The sequence below is a fragment of the Ailuropoda melanoleuca genome, chromosome 12, assembly GCF_002007445.2.
Source record: "Ailuropoda melanoleuca isolate Jingjing chromosome 12, ASM200744v2, whole genome shotgun sequence".
NCBI classification, from domain to species: domain Eukaryota; kingdom Metazoa; phylum Chordata; class Mammalia; order Carnivora; family Ursidae; genus Ailuropoda; species Ailuropoda melanoleuca.
In genome coordinates, this window is record NC_048229.1 from 30713352 (window position 1) to 30725628 (window position 12277).

Below are 12277 nucleotides of genomic sequence, written 5' to 3' on the forward strand. Positions count from 1 at the left end.
CCCCCCCCCCCCCCCCCGCCAGACCCTGACCCTTCCTCCCTGACTCTGCTCCACTCTCCTCTCTGTCACGGCCAGTCCTGGCTCAGGCTTCTCCCTCTCCTCCAGGACCCTCACCACAACCTTGTCCCCAACCTCCCCACCTCCTGGCCTCCAGCCTCCCCGTCCTGTCCTTCCCCCACCTAGAGGGGTGTTTCTTCAACACCAGCTGACCTGCCCCTCCCCCGGCCCCCAACTGGAAGACGCTCAAGGGAATGTCAAAAAGCTGGGTTTTTTTTTCTTTTGTTTTGTTTTTGTAAGGTGTAACAGGAACACTTTTCTATGGAGCACCTCCTATGTGTGAGGTCCTAGGGATAAAATGGGGAACAGATCAACTAACCAAATAGCAGGGCAGGTAACTGAATCAGATGGTCGGATTTCTCCAGGAATGGAATGCAGGTCTGTCAGTGAGCCTGGACAGCCAGGGGCCTTAGCCTGGGACATCCCAGGGCTTCCCCAGGTGCAGGAAGTTTAGGGAGAACTACCTAAGCGGAGGAGCCTGTGGGCAGGCACGGGGAACTTTCCAGGCTGAGCCAGGAGGCCCGAGGGAGGGGGGGGGGGGTAGAGAGTAGGCGGGAGCCTAATGACGCTGACAGGGACAGGTGGGCAGGGCCTTGCAGGACTCTACAATAGGGCTGCAGTTAGGAGGAGGACTTGGAACCATCCCCTGAAGAAAAAAACCCCAAAGCTCAGGGAAGGTGGGGAGGCAGCCTTGGAGGTGCCTAGAAAGCCAAACTCACAGCTCCAGGGAGAGCAAAGGTTCCAGGGGTCCCACCCAATGCCCCTGGCTCCCATCCCCAGGTGGGAAGTCCCTCCCACTCTCTGACTGTGGGCCTGCCTGCTTCATTCTATATATAGTAGTCTCACCAGATGGCGGTTGCTGGGAGGTCAGGGCCCCCTCGAAGGCTGTCTCCTCTTCCAGCTCTAATCCCCTGTATCAAAGGGATGAGGCTTAGAGCCCCCTGCAGCCACCCCCAATCCTGACCAGCCACGCAGGGGGATTGCTGGGGGCAGGAGGAGGGGCCGGGTCAGGTGAGAGCAAGAGCACTGAGAGCACCACTGTGGGGAGGAAGGTAAGGCCAGATGGCAAGAGCCCTGGGCCAGATGGAAAAGCAGGAGGGGCAAGGACTGGGTTTGGAGAAGGGATGGGGAGGTGCCTCTGTCAGCCCCCCAACACCCCCACGTCTCCCCCTTCTAGCCCCTTTTATTTCTGCCTCCCCATCCCAGGAACTTTGTCTTCAGACCCTCCACCCCACCCCCCAACCCCATCTCTTCACTTTTTTCTCCTCCTCATCCTCCTTCAAACCACAGTAGGTCCCTGTGCCCAAAGGGTGCTGCCTGTAGTAAGCAGTGTGAGGTTAGATCTGAGGAAGGACTTCCCGGGGGGGGGAGGGTTGGAGGTGCAGAGACCCACCCATCCAACTGACAGGCAGCGATCCAGTCCCGCATGACGGCCAGGAAGGTGTCCAAGTCCACAGTGGCCCGAGGGCCCTCCCCATTGGGGTCCAGGTTGCAGGCCAGTGTTTGGAGGCGTGCGTCCTGGGGGTCCTGTCCTGTCACAGCCTCCAAGTAGGCCAGTACATGGGTCACAGCCACAATGCCTAGGGACACAGCATGCTGTGAGGGAGTCTGGGGCAGGTAGGGGGTAGGGGCAGGCGATGGCTTGAAAGTAGGACGCCAACGGCTGGGCTGGTGGCACCCCTGCACCATGACTTAACCCAGACACTTTGGGCAAGTCCTTCCCCTCCTCTGAGTCAACTTTTTCACCTGGAAATAGATCCCAACCATTGTCACACACAGTGGCTGCCCTCCCTCCCTCCATTTCCCCAGCTCTACCCTCTTCCATTAATGTTCTCACCCTGAACAGCCTCCATCCTTTTATCCACTTCCTTCTTGAAGCTTCCGACAATCACCCACCTCAACCTGCAGGCCCCCCAAGAAGGGGCCCTAGCCCCTCCCTCTCTCTCTACGGCTTCCCAGTTCCCAGCAACCCCCTCATCCCTTTTTACTCCTTGTGTCTCCCAGCCCACCCCATCATGCCCCCCCAACCTGTCCTCTGGGTGTCACAAGCTTCAAACGTAGAGTTGAGTATTTGCTCCTCCAAGCTCAGCATCGTCCCCAGGGTCCCCTCTTCCAGCTGGTCCCAGAGGTACACTGGGGAGACAAGAGGGTCAGCCCGCCTGTGAGAAAGGGGACAAGAAGGAGTGATCCTAGGTCTTGTGCTCCTGCAGAGGGGAGGAAATGCATTCTGAGCTACCTGGAGTGGGGGCTGGTGGGGAACAGCAGGCAGCTTCTGGAGGGGACAGCAAGGTAAGGGTCTTTGAGTGGTTTTGTAGTTCTGCACCCTGAGGATGTGCGCCCCATCTTTCAGGCCAGGAAGTTCCCCCTGCTGTCTAATCCTTTGTGTCCAAGCCACTCAGGAGCCCAGATGACAAAGGCTCTGAGATCACCCTTTCCTCCTCTCTTCCCCTGCCGCCCAGGCTCTGCTCAGATGGGGCTAGGGGCAGAGGAGGGCAAAGAAGAGAGGATTCTGGGAGGAGCTGAGGGTGAAGGGGGGCCCAGGAGCCAGGAACAATCCAATAAGGCGCGGGCAGCCTGGATCGATTCTGCCGGCCGCATCTCCGGTCTCCCTGCCTGCCTGGGGGGCCGGGTGTCTCTCCTACCTGAATCCCCAGGAGAGGCTGGCGTCATTGGCGCCCACAGCCAGGAGCCTGAGATGAGAGGGGATGGGTGATCTAGGTAGGGCAGGCAGTGTGGGAGCGGTTAGGAGCTCAGAGCCCAGCTACACGACTGTGGGCAAGTCGATTCTCCTTTCGGAGCCTCAATTTCCCCACCAGTAAAATGGGCAGGTAGTGTTCCCCCTCCACCTTACCAGGGCTGGGAGTATTAGGTTTGTGTATGGGAATAGCTCTCCCAACATGAACACACAACGTGCACGTCCCTGGGTCTGTTTGTCAACTGCTGTGTCCACAGTGCCTGCATATAGTAAGCACTCAATAGATGCTCCAAGATACAGGAGGAGACCCTCCACCCCAGGAGTTACTGGACTCCATGTCTCTGGGACTGGAAGTGACCTTCAAGGCTCCCTGCCCTGACCTTGAACAACTGGGTATAGCAGTAGGCCCAGCACAGGCTGGAGGGTCTGACAGACCCAAGGGGCAACCAGAGCAAGGAGAGCATAGACTCTCTGAGCCTCAATTTCTTCCTCTGGAAAATGGGGGTGTTCCCTCCCTGCTTGAGAAGAAGTGAGATAAAATCTAGAAAGGCCCTGGGCCTGGCATGTGGTGGAGGCTCAATCATAGAGCTGACCATTTTCTAGCAGTTAGTAGATGCCCTTCCTCTTCTCGGGGTTTTGTATGGCCTATGGTGGCTGCTATTCTTAGCCCCCATGTTAGAGATGAGGTGACTCAGGCACAGAGAAGTTAGGAACTTGCGCCAGGTCACCTGTTCAACATATGAATGTTCTTTTGGGGTTTTTTTTGTTGTTGTGGTTGTTTTGTTTTGTTTTACGTATGAGCCCTGTACCCTATGTGGGACTTGAACTCACGACCCTGAGATCAAGAGTCACACACTTTACCAACTGGCCAGGCAGGAGGCCATGAGTGCTCTAATTCTTTTACTCTCTGGGGTTCTTTGTAGAGAACTAAAATTCAGCCCCCTCAGGTTTGAATGTTTGAACCCAAGCTCCGAGGGAAGGGGGGAAGGGGAACACAGGGGATACCAGGGCCCCTGCTGGGGCTTTACCTCAACTCTCTCATTTTCTTCTCTCTCTATGCTCCCCAGGTTACCGAGGAGGACTGGGAGCCCAGAGAGCTCACAGGCCCTGCAAGCTCACTCCCCAGGGCTGCTCAGCCAAGAAGAACAGAGCCAGAGTCAGCCCCGGACTGTCCGGCTCAGGGGATCCACACCGGTCTATAGTCCCTTCCTGGGGCCCCTCAGGAACATGTCATTGCTCCGCCTGTTCTGTTTCCTTCATTTCCGTCCTCAGTGTCTCTACCTCTTTCTGCGTCTCTGTCTCTGCCCTTTTCTAGTTTTCTTTCTGTCTCCTCCTCTCCATCTTCCTCCCCATCCCTCTCTTTCCCAAGCCCTGTCTCTCTGTTTTCCTCCATCTCTGGGCTTCTTTTCCCATATCCCAGTGACTCTGTTTCCCAAGCCTTCTGTCTCCTTGACCCACTGTCTCCGCATCTCATCCCCCACCCCACCCCAGCCTTCCTGTCTCCATCTCTCCCGGGTGTGTCCTTCCCTTTCCTTCAGGAGCCTTCCAAAGCTGGCTCAGTCCTCGCCCACGGGAGCGGTGGCCGCACGCCCTCTGCTGGTGCCCACAAAGTTGCCATGTCAGTCACTCTGTCCACCTGCCCTCAGGTTGCCACACCCAGGTGCCTGCCTCCTGCCTTCCCCTCTGGAAAGCCTCCTTCGGCCTTAAGAAAAGATACAACTCTGCTGCTGGATGCTGGGAGCCTCGAAAAAGCAACCCTGACTCTCCCCTAGGGTGGGAGCCTCCTCCCCTATCACAATGAGCTCTCCCACTTAGCAGGTGGATTTCAGAGCCTCCAGTGTCTTCCTCCCGCTTTCTCCCGAAGCCAGATTTCATGCCACTTTGGTTTGCATCCATCCAAACAATCAAGGACATGGTTGAGCGCCTACAAGTCAGACACTGTTTTAGGGTGGCCACTTGCCACACACGGTTCTTGGGTATTTTGAACTGTGGAGCGTGTGACTTGAGACGCTCTCTTACTGTAAACTACACACCAGATCTTGAAACCCTGGTATGAAAAAACTAAAGAATATCTCCAATACATTTTTATGTTAATTACATGCTGAAAGGATATTATTTTGGATATATTAGGTTAAATAATATCTGTCATTCCCATTCATTTTGCCTGTTTCTTTTTTCTTTTGTATGTGGCTACTTGGGGCGCCTGGGTGGCTCAGTTGGTTGGGTGGCCAGCTCTTGATTTCAGCTTGGGTCATGATCTCAGTGTCCTGGGATCGAGCCCCACGTTGGGCTCCGCACTCAGTGGGGAGACTGCATGAGGTTCTCTCTCCCTCTCCCTCTCAAATAAATATATAAATCTTTAAAAAATAAAAAACTAAACGTGGTTACCAACAAAATTTAAAATTACATTTATGGCTGGCATGTTGGACCAGGAATACCAGAGTGAATGAAACAGACCCCGCCTCATGAAACAGACAGACAAACAGATGTCCGTCCTATGAAGAGAGTCAGGAGAGGGGAGAGAATGTGAAAGGAAGCTTTTCAAAGGAAGCAGAGATCTGAATGAAGTGACAGCTGGGCCAGCATGTTGTTAGGGAAGGGTGCTCCGTGCAGAGGGCACAGCGCGTGCAAATGTTTCTGCTCTAGCTGCCCCAGAGCAAACGAAATAAGGTGTCCAGACAGGTGGGCACACAGCAGGCCCTTCAACGACAGCTCACTCCCCCACTCCCACCCTGCACCAAGGTGGAGGCTCAGACACCCCAAGCCACCTCTCCTAAGTCCCCGAGGCACAACCCGGCACCCACTCACCCACTGCTCCCCCCCTTCATCCTCCCATGAGGCAAACAGGGGGGCCAGCCACCTACTTTTTGCAGCGGGGCCACCCGCCCGGCTCTCTGGCACATCCATGGGCCACCCCGGTCGCTCTGTGGCTGCTGGAGAAACTAACAGCCTGTCTCCATCAGTGGGAGGGGCTGACAAAGGCTCGATGGCTCTGAGAGCTCCTGGAAGGACAAATGGGAATGGCCTCCTCAGACCAGGCGCCCTGCCCCACCTGTGCCCCAGGCCGCTCTGGGTTCTCAGAACCTGTTTGCCCACCCCTGCCACGACCAGAGCAGCTCCCGCTCAGACCTGTTTTATGGATTGGAGGTGTGGGCTGGGAAAATGGGGGGCCGAGGAGTGGGCAGCAGAGATCAAAGAGGGGGCTAGTGGGTGGGTGTCACTGCCTTCTTGCTTCCCTTCCACCCTTCCTCCCCACAGCCTGTCAAGTCCCTAACCTGTCCCTCCTGCCTTATGACTCAACCCTGTCCCTTCCTCCTCTTCCCTACAGCTCTGGGCCAGGCCCCAACCTCTCCCCTTGGACCCTCATCCCATCCTCCTCCCCCACCTCCCAGTTTTCAGGCTTTCCCCTCCCGTCCATCCCTGCAGGGCCCTGGAGCTGACCTGCCCCTCCCTGGTTAGTGTTCTCCCACGGCTCCCCAGCACCCCAGGGACAGAGGCTAGACCCTGGACCCGGCATCAAAGCCTGAGCATGGCCTGGCCCTGCCTGCCTCCCCACCCCAAATCATACTTGCAGTTCCAGCAGCTCTGAACTGCATGCTCTTCCCCAAACTGGGCTGGCTGTTCCCACCTCCAGGTCTCTGCCTGGGACCCTCCTTTTCAGTCCTTCCTGTCTTGGCTCACATGTCCCCTTCTCTGGGAGAATGTTTCTGAATGAGCTGCTGTCTCTGCGTTCCCACACCGCCCTGGGTGACCGACATTCTGTATCAGCCTGTATTTGGAACTGTTGGCCTCCCGTGAGAGTTTGACCCCATCTCTCTCCTGCTCCAACTCTTGCCATGGATCCCTAGTGCCCTCAGGACTAAGTCCCAGCCCCTCTGGCTGGTATGGGACAGAGTGCTCCCTGCAATTCCTTGCCTCTTTTTGTCACCTTTCTCTCCACTGGCCGACCTCTAGGTCGCTCACCCTCATCACAGCCATGGGAACTCTGCATCTTTCCATGGTCTTTCTCGGCCCACGTCACACCACACACACTACCCTCACCTGTGGCCCCTGCCCGGGCTCACAGCCTCCCGGGGGAGCCTTCCCTGAGCCCCTGGACCAGTTAGGGACTTCTTCCTCTGTGCCCTGACAATGTCCTGCCTCCATTATAACCAGGTTGACCATATGACTTATTGTCCCAACTCCAGGACACTTTGAAGAGTGAGAAGGGTGCTGTTAATAATTACACTGGACAACAGTGCCCCACGGGGCTGAACTGGGCACCCTGGGGCAAACGGTCAGCACAGGTTCACCTGGCGGCTGTCTGTCCTCACCCCACCTGCTCATTACCCCTTTCCTCACCAAGTCCTCCCCTGACCGTGCTCTCCCTGGCACCAGCTGGGTCTACATTTTAGAATGTTCTAGAAAGAGTGGCCTTTGAAGAGAGTCTGTTCCAGGGTTTGGACAATGGGGGAGGGCGCAAAGGGGAGTGATGGCTGTGGGGCCAGAGTGGGGAAGGGTCTGGCACTGGGAATGCCTGACAGGGATTGGGGGGTAAACTGCTGGTGAGGGACTGAGGGAGGGTCTTTGACAGGCAGGTTCCAGCAGGAGGAGGCCCCAGGCAGGATTTAAGGGCGTCTGGATCTTAGAGGGGTCTCTGCCCAGATTTCTTTGACGTCTCTGGATTTCTGGGGGTGTCGACTGGATTTCAGAGGTCTCTTGAGAGGATCTGGGAGGGGAATCCTACAGGAGTTTTGGCGACTTCTGGGGATCTCTGACAGGACTTCGGGGAGGGGGCTAGGGAGTGTAACAGGATTTCGGGGGGTAGTCTGGCACGCTCTGAGGGAGAAGTCTGACAGAACTTCGAGAAGATTCTGACAAGGTTTCAGGGGTCATATATTAGGCTTCCTGCTGAGTCCTTTTCAGTATTTCTGAGGGTATTTGGTCAGGATTTCAAGAAAACTTCTAGCAAGATTTGGAAGGCCTTGATATTGGGGACGCTCCCCCAGGATTTGGGGGCTCTGACAAGGCTTCTCTGGAGAACCTCGCCACAGCCAAGGCGTACCTGGGCCCACGTCCCAGTCCCGGGACACCGCGGGAGACTACGACCGACCAACGACAGTTGCAGGGGAAGAAGATGCGCGTGCGCCGTCCCCGCCAGGAAAAGACGAGAAGGCGCGAGGGGCCGAACCAAGAGCGCGCGCGCGGCGTCTAAACCCCGCCCCACCTGGGCTCCTCCCCGCGACGCAGGCGCGCACCGGGGGAAGGCTCGCTCTAGTCTTGTCGGTTACCTGCAACGGCGAGGCCGCGCATGCGTAGGGCTACCCGGGCGCGCACCCCGCCTGGTGAAGTGGGCGCATGCGTATTGGCCGAACTGGTAGAGGCTGGAGGAAGCAGGGCTGGTAGGGGAAGCGAGGGGCGTCTGCGTCCCCTGAGCTGGGGTGTTCTCTCCTGCCTCAAGCTCGGGTGCAGTGGGCCCAAGCAAGGGAGATTTGGATTGGGGGACCCCTTTTCCATCCCCTACTTCTTATCAGCTACTAAGTCCTGCCCTTTTTGCCGTCTGTTCCGTGCTAGGCTGCCGGTCACCGTCACAATGATGTCCTACCCTGTCTTGCCCTACCACTCCCGCGCCCTCTGTGGCTCCAGTCCCTGAAAGATTCTTTCTCCAACCGTTTTCAATCATTCCTTATAGGAGGGAGTGGGGGGAAAATATTCTCAGCTTTGCTGGCTAGAGAGAAGAGAATTACATCCAAAATCGACTCCCAAGAATGGGGATTTGGGACACAAGATGTACCATCCACTCAGAGACACAGAAAAGGAATCCTTCTGCATCTTCCCGTTCATAACACCATCATTTATTCAGCTGTCACTTCCTCAGAGAGACCTTCCCCAGCCACACTGCCTGCATTAGGCCCCCATCTCACCAATCACTATTTCTTAGTGGTCCTGATAGCGTGTCTCACAACGTGGCATACTGTCTGTGTACTGTCACCCCCACTGGAATGTGAGCTATATGCAGTAGGAGTCTGTTTTGGGGCTAGAACATGCCTGGCCCGGTGTGAGTGCTCAAAAAAAAAAAAAAAAAAAGTGTTGAATGAATGAGTGAACCAATGGATGGAATCCAAGCCTCTTAACTACTGGGCAGTATAGAATTGATGACAAGGCCGTGGGCCTGGAGGCAGACATTCTTGGGTTTAAATTTTGGCTCCATCATTCCTTGGCACAATGGCTTACCCTCTCTGAGCCTCAGGTTTCTTCCCAGAAATGGAGATAGTAATTGCTTCTTAGGTTACTTTGAGGACTTTAGGTGGTAATCGCTGTTAGTTGTTATTATAATGGCTATTAGATGGTGACTTGTCATAAGGCCTGGGAAAGAACCTGTTTGAAAGGCAATGTGATGAGTGGTTGAAAGTGTGAGATACAGAATCAGACAAACCCAGTGCCATTGCTGTATGACTTTGGCAAGTGACTTCACCTCTCTGAACCTCAGCTTCTTCTCTGAAATGAGAACAACTAGTACCCACCTCATGGGGTCTTGAGAGTTCAATAAGAATGTTTGCCAAGTGTTTTCTTAGTACAAGCTGTCTAGTGGTGGACTCCTAGGCTTTATTAGTATAAGTTCATTCTTTCTGTTTATTTCTTCAGTATTTCTTGTTCCTTCCTCCTTCCCTCCCTCCCTCCCATCCTTCCTTTCTTACTTTTCTGAGGTATGGGTAATTTTGTAAGACCTAAAAATTTTTAAAAAATTATATATAGTTGTAACATACATAAAGCACTAAATCTTAAGTTATAGCTCAATCAAATTTGGATAGAGTAGAGGCCCCTGGGTGGCTCAGTCTGTTAAACATCTGACTTCGGCTCTGGTCATGATCTTAGGGCCTGGGATGAGCCCTGCATCAGGCTCTGTGCTCAGCGAGGAGTTTGCTTGTCCCTCTTCCTCTGCCCCTCCCACCATGTGTGTGTGCGTGCACCCTCTCTCTCTCTCTCTCTCTCTTTTTTTTTTTAAAGATTTCATTTACTTGACAGAGACAGAGACAGCCAGCGAGAGACGGAACACAAGCAGGGGAAGTGGGAGAGGAAGAAGCAGGCTCATAGTGGTGGAGCCCGATGTGGGGCTCGATCCCACAACACCGGGATCACGCCCTGAGCCGAAGGCAGACGCCCAACCACTGTGCCACCCAGGCGCCCCTCTCTCTCTCTCTTAAATAAATAAATCTTTAAAAATTTCTGTATAGAGTAATACATTAATGAAACCACCCATATAAGAAAAGAGTATTGTCCACCCAGAAGCTTTATTCACACCTCCTCCTAATCATTACCTTCCAAAGGTGACCACTTTTGATTATGGCTTCTTTTGCTGAACGTTATCTTTATGAGATTCATTGCACAGTAGTGGGTTATTCTTTTCACTGCTGTGTAATTTTCCAGTGATGAATATGCCACAATTTTACCACTTCACTTGATGGGCATTGGGTTGTTCCTGCCTCCTGGCAATTATGAGTACTGTTCCTATGAATTATTTTATTTAGATTTTCTTTAATCAGTTTCAGTAATGTTTCATAGTTTTCTGTTTAGAGACCTAGCAAATCTTTTGTTAGGTTTATTTCTAGGTATTTTATTTTTTTATGCTACTATGAATCATTTTTTAAAATTCTTTTGAATTTTTTTGTTCTAAATATTTTGGGGTATAATTGATTTTTGATTTTTATATGCAACGAGGGGTAGCAATATACCACCCAAAACATACCACTATGGTATAAGGATCAATGTGAGCAGAAGACAATTGAGAAGAAGCAGATACAAGAAAAGCTCTCTGCTCTCCTATTTGTCTGAAGGCTGGACATAAATCTGTAGAGGTGTTTCCCCTCCTCTCTGTACCTGGAAGAACAAAAGTTAACTGGAGACAGCTCTAGACTTTTAGCAACTCAGACACAGCACTGAAGGAATCTATACGGTAAACTTTATTAACTAGCCCTTATACTCCATTGGTTCCCCCATATATTTGCTTTCCTACAGTTTGCGGTCCTAGAAACTCAAAGCCATTTTCTTTTGTCTTATCACTTCTCTGAAAATGTACTGTAATTTTCAAAAGCTTCTGTATAAGCCCCAATTATTTTTTTTAAAAGATTTTATTTAAGAGAGAGAGAGAGAGTGAGCACACACACACAGGGGGGAGGGGTAGAGAGAGAGGGAGAAGTAGGTTCCATGCTGAGCAGGGAGCCCCACAAAGACACTCAATCCCAGGATCCTGGTATCATGCCCTGAGCCAAAGGCAAATGCTTTCCATCTTTCTGTGCCGTTATATTTAAGGTGCAGCTCTTGTAACAGTATATAGTTGTTTCTTTTGTGTGTGTGTGTGTGTGTGTGTATGTGTGTGAACTGCTAATCTTTGACTTTACAACTTTCACTGAAGTATATCTATCTAGAAAAGTCCATGGAACATAAGTGATAAGCTTGATGAATTTTTAGAAATTCAACATATCTGTATTATCAGGACCCAGATCGAGAAAAAGAACACTGCTGGAATCCAAGAATCTTCTCGTGGCTTTTTCCAGTTTCTGCTCTCCAAGGGTAACCCTTACCCTAATTTTTTTTTCTTTCTCTCTCTCCCTCCCTTCCTCCCTCTCTCTTTCTCACTTTTCCTTTTCCTTTTCTTTTTGGTTCGTTTACCTATTTAAGTAATCTCCACACCCAACGTGGGTCTCGAGCTCATGACCCTGAGACCAAGAGTCTCATGCTTCACTGACTGAACCAAGCAGGTGCGCCCCCCCCCCAATTTTTAAAAGCATAGATTATTTTTTCTTGTCTTCATGCCCTATATAAAGAGAACCATATACACTTTTTGGTCTTGCTCTTTTGCTCAATATATTTTTAAAAAGATTTGAGAGAGAGTGAGAGCATGAGTGAGGGAAGGGGCGGGGGGGGGGAGGTTCTTAAGCAGACTCCCTGGTGAGCAGGGAGCCCCACATGGGGCTCGACTTCACTACCCCAAGATCATGACCTGAACCGAAACCAAGAGTCTGATGTTCAACCAACTGAGCCACCCAGGTGCCCCTTGTGCTCAATATTTTGTAAGTTTCAGCCATACTGTTACATTAAGTGGTTGATCTGGAAGTTTTTGCCCTTTATTTGGAGTATTTAGTTATGGCTACTTAATATAAATCTTGATATCTTGAAAAATCTCAAACACATACAAAGTGAGCAGGGGGAAAAGTATTTATAACATAGAATTTATTAGCTAAATAAATATTTATTGAACCCCAAGCACTGGGAATTAAGCCATGAACAAGACAAAACCCATCTTCATGGGTCTTAGTGAAGAGAAGGTATTGAAAGGGCAATCGAGTTCTGATATTCTGCATGGGGACCATACTGATGCTTTTTGGGAGTAATCAAAAACATAATTTTCAGGGGCTCCTACTGGCTCAGTCAGTAGATGCAACTCTTGAGCTCGGGGCTGTGAATTCAAGCCCCACATTGGGTGAAGAGATTAAAATAAAATCTTTACCAAAAAAACCCCCAAACCTAAATTTTCTTTCTTTCTTT

General features: G+C 51.9%; 1 protein-coding gene across 8 annotated transcripts in view; it reads right to left on the reverse strand.

Moving 5' to 3' along the window:
• KASH5 (KASH domain containing 5) overlaps window positions 1–7897 on the reverse strand; it is a 25823-nt gene extending 17926 nt beyond the window's left edge. For 4 of the 8 annotated variants that reach the window (XM_011223218.3, XM_019798205.2, XM_019798203.2 and 1 more), the window contains exons 1-5: window positions 7797–7897; window positions 5617–5754; window positions 2086–2190; window positions 1451–1637; window positions 904–968 (exon numbers count right to left, since the gene is read on the reverse strand). In XM_011223218.3, coding sequence (XP_011221520.1) covers window positions 904–968; window positions 1451–1637; window positions 2086–2190; window positions 5617–5659 — 400 coding nt within the window. In that variant the 5' untranslated portion in view covers window positions 5660–5754; window positions 7797–7897. Of the gene's footprint in view, window positions 1–903; window positions 969–1450; window positions 1638–2085; window positions 2217–5616; window positions 5755–7796 lie in introns of those variants that run through there. The other 4 variants (XM_034638783.1, XM_034638784.1, XM_034638786.1 and 1 more) reach the window with 4 other exon arrangements.
• Between the last annotated feature and the right edge of the window lie 4380 nt (window positions 7898–12277).